At 48.8% G+C, this 15,239-nt stretch overlaps 1 protein-coding gene across 1 annotated transcript in view; it reads right to left on the bottom strand.

Moving 5' to 3' along the window:
- POLR1F (RNA polymerase I subunit F) overlaps window positions 1-15,239 on the bottom strand; it is a 46,319-nt gene that overhangs the window by 5,349 nt on the left and 25,731 nt on the right. The window contains exon 3 of the mRNA XM_069648481.1: window positions 1,918-2,126. Within this exon, the coding sequence (XP_069504582.1) occupies window positions 1,918-2,126 (209 nt within the window). The remainder of the gene's footprint in view (window positions 1-1,917; window positions 2,127-15,239) is intronic.

The following is a 15,239-nucleotide window of genomic DNA, read 5'->3' as shown; positions in this document are numbered from 1 at the left end:
ATATTTTACGGTCTACTGTTGCAAACCCCATTTAGGCTTTTCTCCTGCTATCCAGGAGTCCCAGATCTAGGTGTTATTGTATTTTTCTGTCTACTGTTAGGGAGCAGTCTCATTTCTGTGCTAATTCCTCAACCTTAAGAGACCCTTTTGCTGACTTCAGGACTTAATTTTAACCCTAACCGAGTGGGACCTTTTTCTCACCCTCTCATGTATTTTTGACCCGATTTGGATTATGTGTTCCCTTTGTTTTTGAAGTCTGACAAACTGCATAGGCATCTACGTTGTCTATGGTGACACCCAGCACCTCCGGTGCAGTGTCGCAGAGAAAAACCTTTGATTTCTCAGAAGGTTTAAATACCTTTTCTTGTGTGAACTACTGTTCCCAAGAATAGTAAAGTGAAATTGACTTCACTTACCTTTTCTCTTTGTAGGTCCAGCACACACCATCTTATGTGGAATGCTGGGGGTCGACCTAGTAGCCCCTTATCCTACCTATTCGAACATTTTTGTATGTTACCCTCACTACTTTAAATGGCTGGAGGCAGTGGTTTAATTTTACTACCATTGTGCTTTTCTACCGCAGGCTGAACACTCAACTGCAGTATAGCACACACGGGTGACCATTTTGTCAAAATGGCCTCCTTTTTTCACCATTTTCTGTTTGTGAGGTCTTTCTTGGGTTTTACTCTGCGTCCCAAGCCAGATGAGCCATTTGTTCGTTTTGCCAGATGCCAAACCCTGCCACCCCACCACAAACTCCTCCTCCTCCTCCTCCTCCTCCTCCTCCTCCAGCACTTGCAAGCATATCCCACCAACTCTCTTGTGCCCTCACCAAATCTTGTGCCCTCACCAAATCTTGTGCCCTCACCAAATCTTGTGCCCTCACCAACACCAGGTCAGTCTCCAAAAACAGATTCCACATTTTTGACCTAATCACAGAACAAAATTAAGACATCCTTTTCATCACAGAAACCTGGTTTGCTGACGTTTATGAACCCATTGCACACAAGGCCTTCCGGCAACCTTACAGTTCGGAACAGATCACAAAGTGGTGGAGGACTTGATTAGTGGAAATTGTTTTGTGTAGTACGCAAGGATACCTCAGCCAACACCACAGACTATGAATCCCTTCTGATAAAAACTCTGACCCTCGTCCTCGCCCAGCTTCCTAGTCCTCATCCACAGACTCCCCTGGCTACAACAAAAACTTTGCAGGCACACTCTGATGCCCCGACAATCCACCTCAACCTCCATCGAACACTTCCCCATTCTAGGGGATTTCAACATCTGTTTCACTCACACTCAAATCCCATGACCCTATCTCGCACAGACAACCTAGAAGCATTCAAACTGACAACAAAACTCCACACACACCCATGCAAACTTCAGCACCACATACATAGCCACACTGCCCCCACAACCCCCCCCCATCATGGAGAGGTCATTCAGCAATATTCTCTGCACCACGGACCAACGCGGCCCAAGGCCACACACGACCACCACCAAACCCCACGCTATGGAATAAAGTTTTATCAACCTAGATCTAGCCAACTCTCTCCTCACCACTTTCCCAGCACTATACCTAAAGGAAGAGCCACCTCCCACCCCCCAACCCTCAAACTCTTTGACCTCTGGCTAACTAGCACCCTCAGACCCCCTCGCCAAACAAAACAGAGCTCTCAAAGCTGGAGCCACAATTAGGTTTGAGATTATACAAGTGGAATTTTTGTAAAGTTCATAATTCCAAAGACAACTTAATCATCATAAAAATATAAATTGATGCACTGTCCGTAGTTCTGAAACACTGTGTGGCCCATTTACCTTTCCAAAAGTAAAGTATTGACTTATTTCTGAATCAAAATACGATGAAAGTCAGAATGTGAAAAAAGCCACAAGTGAGAAATTTTAGCCACACACCTTTCAACATTTAGCCTTCCACGAATACAGAATACACCAACAGCATCAGAATCCAGCCGAAAGACCTCAAACTCGAACTGATCGCCAATTTTCACGCCAAGATTCTGCCATTCCTCTGCATGCATTTTAGGAGGCTTTGGGATGGAGGCATTGAAACATCCATGGACCAGGCAACCGATGTGACTAGGGGCAACTTTGTTCACCACACCCTAAAAAGACCAAAAAAAAAGTGCATTTAGATCTGTGATGCTAAAAAGATATTGATTCTCATTGATCCCAGCTTTCTTTTTACCTTTCGAAGTCATAAAAGCGTATTCTACAGTTTGCAATCGCAATCTAATAAGACACGGCTCCAAGTGACAAATTAGTTTTTAGTATTCACAAGTCTGCTGGAGATGCTACCACTGAATAGAACTCTACATTATATAAAAAAGTAGTTTGCAGTGACAGGTGCTGTTCATAAGACAGTGATATGGCATTGAAAGAGAATAATCCATTAGAGCCAAGTCCAACATGCCAAAACGCCACCTAGTAACCATTGCTGAGAAGTCAACTCCAGTTCAGAACCGCAATAACTTTTGTTGGTGTTTACTAAACATGCCCTAATGTTCCAATTACAAGACTCTAGACTACACTGATGATCCCCAATAAGGGTAAAACCAGGTATTTAGTGGTCTGCAGTCTTGAGAAATGCTTGTCTTGGGTCGATTAAGCTATGTATAAGGTTGCACTGCCATGTAAGCAGGTCAATTTTATGGAGTAAACGGTTTGCATTTGAACTAATTTGCATACCCAGTCAGGACAGTTTTCCTAAAGTTCACCCAAAGGACTTCTTAAGACTAACCTTGGGCAATACAGAAACTCCACTCTTAGTATAAGTCTGTACCGCTCAAGGTAATGGTAGAATGACAGAGCTGCCAGGCTAATTTTAGGAGGGAGAGAGGGCTGTAGAAAGGCACACAGAAGTTATAGAACACATATGGTCCAAAGAAACACATATACACTGATATATTGTAAAAAATATATATACACACACACACACACACAAAAAGAATATTCTTTAGAAAAGTACCATTATAATCAAACAATATAAAAAAACAATACTACTGGTAAGTAAACCATAGTATAACTTGTAAAACTATTGGTAGTAAACAATTACACCTATTCTGTTTCAGGAATAATTCAGTTATACCAACAATGTGACTTTCTCGAATAGTGCATGTAAAGATTTGAAGTGGGTTATCTGTACTTCTGCCCTCTTATTTAGTTGGGGTGGAGAGACAGAGCACCCCAGCCAAGGTTCTCTATATAGTAGCAATAGATGAGTAACCAAGGCTTAAGCTCTCAGGAGGCTATGCAGGGTTGTTCTCAAGTACAGTGAATCCCCAAGCCCCACAAAGGAATGTCCACACACCACGTTAGGTGGTACCACAGCTTGGTTATATAAAATGAGGTTCAAATAAATATATGCATATAAATAATAACACTACTTTGGCAATACTATTCCAATAATACGGCACACACTCGCCGTAATCTTATTTCTGATGATATCTGCTTAAATTCACACGACATGCATAGGCCGTCATCTAGTGGTAGTTGCGCAGTATTACAGGTTTTGTTTTCCAAACTCGAAAAGGGAGGTCAGCTGGGCAGGTTAGTAATACCATCTCTAGTGTGATGTATACTGTGCCCAAGGTCCTCCACGCGTGGAGGTCCCTTAGATGGTTTTGTTTCCGACATGAGGTTGCATGAAGTGTAGCATCAATACAGAAAGCCGAAGGAACAAGTTACTTACCTGTAACTGTTCTCCACCATGGGTCTGCCATGGATTCACATGCTCATGAATATTCCCCGTCAGGCTGGGAATCCTTGGTAAAGAAAAATCAGTTTCAGACTGTCCTTCTCCTAACAACCAATCACAGAGCTCTGGGTCATACTGCCCCCCAGCCAATGACTGCCCTCCACTTAAGCCCCTCCTCTGGCAGCCATCTTCAGAATTGGTAGCACAAAGTGGCAGTAGGACCAAAAGAAGAGCCGCAGAGAGGTAGGCGGGAGGGTCCGCATATTAATCCATGCCAAAGAACAACAGTTACATGTAAAGATGGGGTCTGGCATGGATTCACATGCTCATGAATAAAGAATACATAGCAGTAGACACATGCACAACCACGAGAGGTGGCAAGGCTCAACATAAGCATCTCATACCTCCTCACCAGGCTCACCTTCAAGCCAACAGGTTGCGCAGCACTGCTTAGCCGGTTCTGGACTCCTCCATGGAATCCCTTTTGACGCAGTAGAATTTGCATTCAACCTCCATGTGACATGGGGCACACCAGACAGGAACGCCGTAGTGGCAGTGGTCACTCTGGTCGAATGGGATCTCGGACGGCCAGGCAATGGTCCGTTTGCCAACCGGTGACAATGAGTGATGCAGCCGGAGAGCCACCCGAAAATGGAAGCCTTGGGCAGGGCCAAAGTTCACAAAAAGTTGCGATGTCTTCCGGAAACTGTGTGGTACACACAGAACTTCAGCACTGTAGCCACATCCAGCAAGTGCAAAGTCCTCTCTGCCAGCGACGAAAGCGTTGGAAAAAAAAAAAAAAAAACCACCACCAAGGGCTCGTTTAGATGAAAGTCTGATGTCACCTTGGGCATTAAGGAGAGGTGCGTCCGCAGCAGCACCACCCTTGTGTCGTGAAAGGTTAAGTAAGGTGGCTTACAGGACAGGGCCTGGATCCCATCCACCAGTCATGCAGAGGGGATGGCCACGGAGAACGCGGTCTTCCATGACAAGACCTTCAGTGGAACAGTCTGCATTGGCTTGAATGGAGGGCCCACGATCCTAGTCAGTACCACAGAGTTCCCATGCCGGGGCTGGAGCCTTCACCGGCGGGAACAAACGGAATAGTCCTTTGACGAACTCCTTAACCATACGGTGTGACCATACCGACGACCGTCCCGGAGATCTGATGTAGCGGGAGATTGCATGCCTCCATCAAGGTTCATCTGGCGGCTAAGTCCCGCTTTGGCCAATGACAGCAAATATGGTAGCACCTGCAGAGCTGTGACTCGTAGAGGGTTAATCTGTGTACGACACCAAACGGAGAACCTCTTCCATTTATGTCTGTAGCATTTTAGAGTAGACAAAGCCCTGGCCTTGGCAAGCACCTAATTACAGTCCACTGGGAGATCGTAACCCCCATAATGCTGCAGGAGCCAGGCCTTCAGGTTCAGCAATCCTGGGTTGAGGTGCAGAATTGCGCCTCCTTCCCTGGTGACAAGATCTGCGACCACTGGAAGCTTGACTGGAGGGGATGCCGTCATGTTGAGAAGGTCCGGGTATCAGATCTGCCTCGGCCACGCTGGTGCGATGAGGATCATCCTGCACCGGGACTGTGAGTTGATTGATAGAGTCGAAGAAGTGATGGCAACGGAGGGAACGCATACAGAAACCGGCCGTCCTAGGGGAATGAGAATGCATCCCCAATGCTCCCCGGCTGGGGAAACCTGCTGGCGAACCTTCAGCACTTGGTATTCGTCAACGTCGCAAACAGATCGATTTGGGGGATTGACCCATCTGTGGAACAGGTGGTTCACTTGGTCCTGCCGAAGCTCCCACTCGTGACAAGAGCGTAGCTCCCTGGTGAGAGTTGACGACCGTTATCTTCACTCCTGCCAGATGAAACAGAATGAGGAAAATCCCCTAGGCGACAGCCCAATGCCATAGGTCCTGCGCCTCTCTGGAGAGTGCTGGGGTTCTGGTGCCCCCCTGTGGTGGCATTTTCCGTGACGACCCACACCACCTTGCCATTGAGGGACAGAATTTGTATTTTATTTGTAAAGTGCACCAGGCCCAAGGGCATCCATGCGCACGATTTAGGTTACAGGTATGTTACAGGGTATATACAGCAATATGACAAGGGGAGGGAATAAAGGCAATTATAGTGATAAAGAATGCAATTTTTGAAAAATATACAATTATACAATTACTATACATAATAACGATCAGGCAGCTAGATTTGCTCAGGTGTAGCGGAGTGCCAGTGGATGCTAGTAATCAGACTGCTCTTGGGCTGCCAGCCATGCTTTGGCTTTGCTCTTGAAGGGCAGGAAGGATGGTTCTTCTCTAAGTGGATTGGGAAGGGAGTTCCAAATTTTCACAGCCATGACTGGGAAACTGCTCCCGCCAGATCTCTGGAGGTTGAAGCGGGGGATGGAGAGGCAGTTGGTTTGGGCGCTTCCGAGTGGTCTTGAGGAGGTGTGTAGAGAGAATCTGCTGGCCAGGTAACTAGGTGCTTGAAGCGAGAGGCTTGTGTGTGTTAGTGATAGTGCTTTGAGTGAAACTCTTTGGGAGACTGATAGCCAATGGAGATTCCGTCTGGTGTCTGAGATGTGGAGGTTCCTGGGGATGTTAAGTGCCGCTCTGATGGCATTATTTTGAATGATCTGTAGTTTGCTGATGTTGCATTGGTTAGTGCCCAGGCAGAGGGCATTGCAATAGTCGATCTTCGACAGGACCAGGGTCCTGGCTAAGGTAGTACAGTTGGCTGGTGACAGGAATGGGCGACATGCAGAGATGAGCTTGCATGTGTATGATGATGCAGAGGAGACGGCGTTAACCTGTCTCGAGAGTGATAAGGTGGCGTCAAGATAGATACCAAGTGTTTTAGTATCTTTGGCCACTTTGATGGTATTGCCAACAATTATGAATGATTTGAAGGATGGGTCTAGCTTGCTAAGTCTTTGGTGAGATCCTAGGATGAGAATCTCTGTCTTTTCATCGTTCAGGCACAATTCATGCTGCGCCATCCAGGCCTGGATGACTTGATAGATTGAGTTGATGGCTAGTGTGTCAGTTTTGTGGTCACCTGTGATGGGGATGAGCATCTGGGTGCCGTCGGCGTAATTGGTATACGCGACACCCAGATAGTCCAAAATATCAAAGAGTGGTTTTGTGAACACATTGTAGAGTGTCGGGGAAACACACGAACCTCGAGGGACCCCGCAGGTGACAGGCGCAGGATCCGCCATGGCGGTGGGGGGGAAAAAAAATCATATGGATCTGTTTTCCAGAAAGGAAGTGATCCAGGCCGTGGCTTTGTCCGAGAAGTTGGCGGCAGTTTTAAGTCGACGGCAGAGGATTTGGTGATTTACTAAATCGAAGGCTGCAGAGAGATCTAAAAAGGAGTAGTAGGGCAAGCTTGCCCTCGTCTTTTAGGTCTTCGATCTGAGTTTTTAGATCTAGAAGAGCAGTTTTCGTACCATCCCGAGGGCAGAAGCCTGTCTCCGTCCCATGAGATTATTGGTTTCCAGGTAGTCCTGGATCTGCAAGTATGCAGCGCGATCAAAAGAGGAAGGGGACTGGGTTTATAGTGATAATACCGAATTCCAAAATCTCGAAAAAAAAAAAAATCTCAAAAAAAAGGCTGAAAAAAAAAATATCGAATTTTTTTTATGACGTTTTTTTTTCGAAATGGGGGTCCCCCCATCCCCCCTTTTTTCTATTTTTTTTATTTTAACCCTTTTTTTTTTACTTACCTGACCCCAAAAACACAAATAAAGAAATAAATAATTTTATATTTTTTTTTCGAGATTTTTGTCTTTCGGTATTATTTTTTTCGGCCTTTTGACTGACCACCAGGGGACTGTTGTAATGGGTTTGAAGTTAGTGGGTATATTAGCATCCAGGGTGGGTTTTTTGAGGAGGCGAATGACCCAGGCATCCTTGAGGTTATCGGGGACAATCCCAGTGCTGAAAGAAGAATTTTTGAGTCTGGTAATGAAACGTGCTAGACTGTGCAATGCTTCTTTAATAATGGTGGGAGGACACAAGTCGCCCTGACAATTGGACGGTTTGAGGTTAATGATGTGCTCAATATCAGTAGTGGATAAGGGAGAGAAGGAGAATGGTTTTAGGGTATCACGGTTGGTGCAAGCACTGGTCTGATGGATTTTGTGCTGCGCGCTAGTCTGCAGGCTGTTTTTTTTGTCATTGATTTTGTTTTGGAGAGTGGTCATTTTGCCAAGGAGGGCTTTTCAATGTTAGTACACAAGGTACTGCCTTTGGAACAGGTGTCAGGAGGTGTTGCCGGTGTCTCGAGTTCCTTTAAGATTTTAAATAACTCCTTTGCGTTTGACTGGGCTTGTTCGATGCGTTTGTTATACTCATCTCTTTTGGCCTGGAGTATGGCCTCTTTGTAATTTAGAGTGGCAAGGATAACGCTAGCTTTGTGTAGGGTTACTTTTCCAACGCGAGTCAAGGTTCCTTTTTTCTTTGCGCAGGGTTCTTAGCTGCGGCGTGTACCAGGAGTTGAGGTGGGCTTGGGGCTAGGTTTACAAAGTTTGGACGGGGCAATGAGGTCAAGGTCTTTTAGCATGGTCTGATTGTAGGTGTCTACAAGGGCTATAGGGTCAGACCATGAGCGGGAGAGATTGTTGAGAGCAGGGAGGATAAGTGGAAGTAATTTGGCGCAGGTTATGTTTCGCTTGTTCCTTGTGGCGGTGGCAGGTGCGATATCACTGGTGGTGTGGATCATTTTGGTAGGGATGCTGAAAGTGATGAGGTGGTGGTGGTGGTCGGTCCATGTACATGGTTGGTTGGAGGCAATGGCGGTGTCACAGTTTTATGTAGCAATCCAGTCGAGGATCCTACCCTTAACGTGTGTTGGTGTATTGATATGATCTGTGAGGCCGAGGGTCAGTAGCAGGTTATTGATGTTGTGCGCGGGGGCATCATGAGGGTCTTGGTAACCTAGGTTGAAGTCTCCAAGTATAATGATTTGGCTCTTAGACTTAGTGTTATCGGCAAGGATACATGAGAGATCTACAGCAAATGTCGATAGAGGACCAGGTGGTCTGTAGATGAGGTGGAGTGTGATAGTCTGATTGTGGGTGATGGCTAGCTTTACTGTGAGCAGTTCGGCAGAGTTGATTTGGAGAGTGGTGGTAGGGCGAAGACGAATGGTATTTTTGTGAATGAAGGCAATACCGCCTCCTTTGGATTGGCCGGAGTTGCGGTCACCTCTTATAATGGTGTAGCCATCAGGGATCAGTAGGGATAGGAGAGGGCCTGAGGCTGCATGGAGCCGGGTTTCGGCGACAGCTAAGAAATCGAGGTCGTGTGTAGTGATAAGTTCAGCTATATCGAGTGCCTGTGCTGCAAGTGACCTGGTGTTGATTAAAGCAGGTTTTAGGCGGTGCTTTAGGAGTTTGAGGTTGGTTACTGGCAATATGATTGTCATCCACTGTGGGTGAGGGGAGGTGGGTACTCTTGGCTCTGGGTGGGATGAGTTAGTCCGTAAGTTAATGTTGGTGCGGTGGTAGGAGGCATGATGTAGTCTAGAACCAAGTCGAAGATTCCTCGTGGGGCCAATGCATGGTTGGTTGGGGGTGGGTTTAGATGCAAAGTGTTCAAGCCAAAGGGAGGGCGAGTTAAGATAAGGGTTGCTAGGGCAGGTGGCAGTGGTATTAGCTGGGGCAGGGTTTGGCTGCTGAATGTGGCGCAAGGTGCCACTGAGGCATGGAGTAGGAAGGGTAGTGGACATGGTGGTTGGGCGTTGTGGCGCGCAGAAAGGAGGGTGCGTGTGTGGGTGGGTCAGTGGTAGGGCTGCAAGTCAAGTGTTACTACTGAGGAGGGTGGGGCCTAACAGTGCAGCTAGGAAGAGGGTGCAGCACAGAGCACAGCAGATGCAGACGAAATGCGTCTGCTGGTTGACCATAGTAACAGTGTGCAAGTACGCAAGGCGGTAGATAGCACGGAGCAGCGGGAGAACCAGCGCGCCTGAAGGGTGCACAGTATGCTCACAAGTGCAGTGGCACCGTGAAGGTTGGATGAAATGTATGTGCATCAAATAGTTACAAGCGCGGGGGCATCACTGTGGCAGTGAGCCGGTGTGCGGCACTAGCGTTGCGACAATGTAGGCCAGTAACTGTTTAAGCGTTCAATGGTATCACAGATGCAAGGCATCACAAATACATTGGCATTGAAATCGCTAGGTGCATGCGTGCAATGGCGTCACAATGGGCAGGTGGGGCCATGGAGGCAAGGCAGAGAGAGAATAAGGTGTACAGGCAAGATGGCCAAGGCAGGCGATTATCAGGAGTATATATGGTCATCAACAAAGTCGGAGCAACGGGCGATTAGGATAGAAGGGCAGGTAGTGATAGGATCGAGATCAAGGCAGGTGAGGGATGACTAAGCCAGAGAGCGGGGAGCGGTTTCAGGGTGCTGGAGGCATGCACAAGGCGGATTGAAAAGAGCAAAGGTTTGTGTGAGCGGGTTTATGGTGGAGCACACATACAGTAGTACAGGGTGGAAATTTAAAAGTTCATAGTACTATAGAGTCTTACTTTTGCTAGAGTAAGATGAAACGTCCACGGCGACAGCGATTTTCGTAAAGGTCTGCCAGTAAAAGGCTATCTGTTCATGGGATCGATGCTGGACATGGAGTCTGGGCGAACGGCGAGGAAGGCTGCGGACAGGCTGAAAACAGGAGTCAGCCTTAGTTCTCAGGGCCTTTGTGCTTCTTGGTCGACTAAACGCTTGCCGGCTCCCGATTGGTGCAAAGAAGGATGCTCCATCGTGGTGCGGCAGTGAGAGGTTAGGCAGGGAGAGCTTCTGTGCGTCGGCCATAATTGGATTGTGCAAACCTCGTGGTTTGGAATGGTAAGTAGAAAACATCAGCATAAACAGCTGATTCAGCTCCGGTGAGGGCCTTCACGATGCAGTATTACGTGAAGTGCAGATTTATGCTCAAGGTAGGGCGATCGAGGCACAAACGCAATATGATGCTGCCAGGGGTGCAGCAAGCCCAGGGGCTTACCTAAATAAGGCGTAAGATGATCCGGACCCACTGGTGTGGGTGGGCACTGCTCCTGCAGTGTTGGGGGAGCTCCTGCTCCTCCGGGTGGATGGTGGACGGCTGAAGACAGGAGTCAGCCTTAGTTCTCCACTCCTCCCTCCATGCCCATCCTCCACCCTTCTCAACGTCCAAACACCACAAGGCGGGTCATCGCTGGCCGAGCTCCAAGTTCCTCCGACACACGCACCGGAACTCTGCTGGCCTCACGCTCCTGTGACGTCACCTCAAGAATGAAGGCCTTGAGGACCCAAAACACTACCCGAAGCTCCAGCACAATGATGTGCAACGTCTTCTCCTCTGGCAACCACAGGCCTCTGGCATGAAGACTTCCAGTGCGAGCTCTCCATCCTTCCCGGGAGGCATCCGTCGTGACAGTCCCCTGGTGTGGTGGGTTCTGGAAATCCACGTCTTCAGATAGATGAGAGTGCACTCCCCACCACCTTATTGCTCGACAGAAGCCATTGTCGAGCGTGATCTTGTCCTGAAGCTGACCCTTGTAGCCAACGGTCGTCGAGGAACTCCTGTAATGGACACATCCGTAGCCTGCAGAGCCCGATGAGATAGATGCAGGATGACATCATGCCGAGCAGAGACTTGAGGGTCCTCACCGTGGCAATCTTCAGTGCCAACAGCCGTTGCACCATGCCCAAGATATCCGCTATCCTTTCCTCTGATGGTGACACCAGGCAGGACACCATGTCGAGTCGGGATCCCGGAAACAGCGCATCCTGCAGTGGAGTCAAACAGGACTTTGCATAGTTCACCGAGAACACAAGATCCGTCAGATGGTGGACGGTCCTCGCCGTGTGGTCCACGGCGATGTTCTCTGAACTGGCCCGGATGAGCCAGTCATCCATGTAATGGTAGACGTGGATCCCACGTAGTCGCAGATGCGCCGCCACCAGCACCAGGCACTTGGTGAAAACCCTTGGCGCCGACTTCAGTCCAACGAGAAGGCCCTTCAATTGGTAATGGTTCCCCTGAACGACGAAGCGCAGAAACTTGCAGTGTCCCTTGTGAATTGGGATGTGTAAATACGTATCCTCCATGTCCAGCAACACCAGAAAGTCTCCCTCTTCGAGCAGTCCAAGCATATGCTGAAGAGGGACCATTCAGAACTTTTGGACTTGATGTACTTGTTTAGTCATCGGAAGTCGAGGATGGGCCTCCAGCCCCCAGTCTTCTTTTTCGCGAGGAAGTACCTAGAGTACATGGGAGCACCAGAGCCGCTTTTGGACGAGCTCCATTGCGTCTTTCTTAAAACATGGCCTGCACCTCCAGCAGCAGCTGAGGGATGTGGTTTTGCTGCCGGTCCACCGGTGGTATTCGGGGACACATCCGTTGAAATTCCAGGGTGTGTGTGGGCGAGAGCATACATCCCCCAATGGTCAGTGGAGATGGTCTTCCACACGCTGACGAAGTTAGCCAGCTGGCCTCCCACCAGGGTGCATGGGTGGGGGCCCGACACCACGGCCGGTTCATTCCCGCTTGGACGTCGAAGAATCCCCTTGGGGTCCCTGGTGACGTCGTCCTCCGAAAGCCTTGGAGCCCCTTTTGGTTTCCTGGGTCGAGGAGCAGGAGGGCTGGCTGAAAGAAGAGCTCCCGCCAAAACCTTTGGAAGATCCTTCTTGAGGGCCAAAAGGAAGGCTGTCGCTGTTGAAGATTGCCCAAGGCACACGCCATCTCTGTGTCCGTCTTGATGGCCTGTAGAGACTTATCTACAGCCTTCCCGAAGAGGTTGTCTCTGTCAAAGGGCATGTCCAAAACCCTTGTCTGAACATCCCAAAGGCATAAAATAAGCGGTATGGCATCGCGATTTGCGATATAAGGCTGGTTTGCTGTATATTTTAACAATCAGGTCACAGTTACTGCGATTGTGCCTTTAAAGTTCTGCCTGCCTCTGTGCGCAGCGTGCACTGCAGGTGAGGTAGAAAGCACCCGGGCTGGGCTCAATGAGCTCAGCCCAGATGCGGCATCATCCCGACGTGAGGAGGATCTCCGCCCCCTCTCACTCTGGCTTCAACTTTGTAGAGGTAAGGAGGCCGAGGGAGTCGGTGAGTGCTAGGGAGGTGTGGGTCGGGGAGCCGGGCCCTTTTGATTTGGAATAGGGGGTGCAAGTGGCGGCTGATATTTCTCCCGCAGCTTTGGAGGCCTTGATGGTAGTGGCCGCAGAGTAGATAACCCGTCGTCCCATGGCATTTAATTTCTTCCCCTTGCTGTCCGTAGGGGTGGACGCTGCCGAGGAAGAATCGCTGGTCCGGTGACGGTTGGGCCTGCAAGCACTTGGGGGCAGAGTCCGGCACCCTGTACTACTTCCAAATGCGATTCCTCTTCCCCCGGGGCCATAGATAATTTCTCATAGGCATAGGCTTTACTGTGAGGGTGGCCTCCTCTACAGTTAACCTACCGAGTCTACCCCAGAAGACTACAGGAGACATTTAGTACCCCAGGAGGTGGGACAAAAGAAAAGTTCTTAGAGAGCCCTCTGGATGGCCCCTTGAGTTTCAAGAGGAACAAAAAGAGGGTACCTCTATTTCCACTGGCTCCAGATGGGGGCCGATGCAAAAATGTTCAGTAAGAGCTGCCACACTTGTCAGTGTTCTGGCAAAAGTGGGGCCAAGAATGTGGCACATTTACTGCCCCTCCCAGTGGTGGAGTCCCTTTTGAGAGGGTGGGGATTGACATTGTTGGTCCCCTATACCCTCCAACTTCGTCAGGCAACCAATTTATATTGGTTGCGGTAGACCATGCTACCAGGTACCCTGAAGCAATACCTATGAGAAGCGTTACTGCTTAGGCAGCGGCTAAGGCCCTCCTTGGTATCTTTACCAGGATAGGTTTTCCTAAGGAGATCATCTCTGACAGGGGGTAGCGGGGGGGGGGGGGTCAACTCTTACGTCCCACTACATGTGGAAAAACTGTGGAGTGAACTACAAGTTCTCAACAGCCTACCATCCCCAAACCAATGGGTTGGTGGAGAGGATTAAGAAACTCCTTAGAAGAAAGTGGGACCTTCTACTGCCATGTCTTCTCTCTGCTTATAGAGAAGTCCCTCAAGCAGGGGTTGGGTTCAGCCTCTTTCAACTGCTCTATGGTCATACGGCAGAGGCCCTTTGGCTCTGGCAAAGAAAGGGTTGGAGAGTGCTCCTTCCCTCAAGCCAATGAGAGTCACTGATTATGTGCTAGGACTCGAGGAGAATGGCACTCATGATGATAGAAGCTTCTGATAACTAAAAGCAGGTCAGGCTCTGGTCAAGCATTGGCATGACCAGAAGGCCAACATGGTGGAGTTCACTCCTGACCAGCTAGTTTTGGTACCTACAAGGCAGAGGGCAGTACAGGACAAATGGATTGGACCCTTCAAGGTTTTTGGTTAACATGGAGGTCAATTATTTAGTGGACTTTGGCAATCCCAAGGAGGCCCCTAGGGTCTATTACACTTACCGTCTGAAGGCTTATGTTTCTAGAACAGAACCAGATTTGCTTCTAGCCTCTGATCAAGAGGACAAAGAGCGAGTCTCTCCCTGACCCACCCCCTACCCCCACACACAAGGGGACAGCCTTCAGTTGAGAATTGAAGGAGTAAAGCTATCATCAGATCTGACTCTGCAACAATAAGGAGTGCAAGGCTCTGTTAAATCAGTTTGCCTCCCAGTTTTCATTGACAACAGGCTTGACCCTTTGGGGCCAGCATGATATTCTCACTAGTGACAGTCTCCCTGTCAAAAGCTTTATCTAGGAGTTGTAGAGCCATCATCTACAAGTCCAAGAGCTAGTCCAGTTGTACTGTAAAGGGCAGAGCCCTGGTGAGGCCACAGACATCGTACGCCAAGACCATGAGCGGACTGGCCGATGGAGCCGCCGGTCGAAAGCCACTGAAGCAGTTGGTAGTGCAGCAGGCAACGAGCGGTTGTTAGAAAGATAGAAAGTCTAAAATTAAACTCTGCAACTAACGACCGACCACGATGGCAGAAAAAAAACAATCTCAGGGACTATGGACACAGTAGACGTCACACTAGGGATAGTTATTACCAACACGCCCAGTGGACGTCCCTTTGAGTTTTGAAAACAAATCATGTAATACTGCGCGGCTACCACTAGATGTCAGGCCTAGGCATAAAGCAGATCCACAAGGAAAGAAAATATATATATTTCAATTTTAAAAAACAATGTTAAAAAGGGACGTTATTACTACAAGTAAAACAGAAAAAACCTAGAAACTCATCCGTTATGGTAAGCTAAGCAACCATAACTCGCGCCACCACTGTGCACTGCTAAGACAAGGAGGCAGGCGACCAGGGTTCCAGATACACACACCCCCCCCAAACCTCCCACATGCCACATCCCCCACCCCCTAAGTGCGCAGTAGGCCTGGAGGCAGTGCAGGGGCTACTGGTCAAGGGGGAGCCTGGTACCAGCGAGACTATAGGGTAGCCAGGCAACCAGTCAGCGCAGCATACA

This window comes from Ambystoma mexicanum, chromosome 2q (genome assembly GCF_040938575.1).
Source record: "Ambystoma mexicanum isolate Mex_15411 chromosome 2q, UKY_AmexF1_1, whole genome shotgun sequence".
Lineage (NCBI taxonomy): Eukaryota > Metazoa > Chordata > Amphibia > Caudata > Ambystomatidae > Ambystoma > Ambystoma mexicanum.
This window is presented reverse-complemented; position numbering and strand designations above follow the sequence as displayed.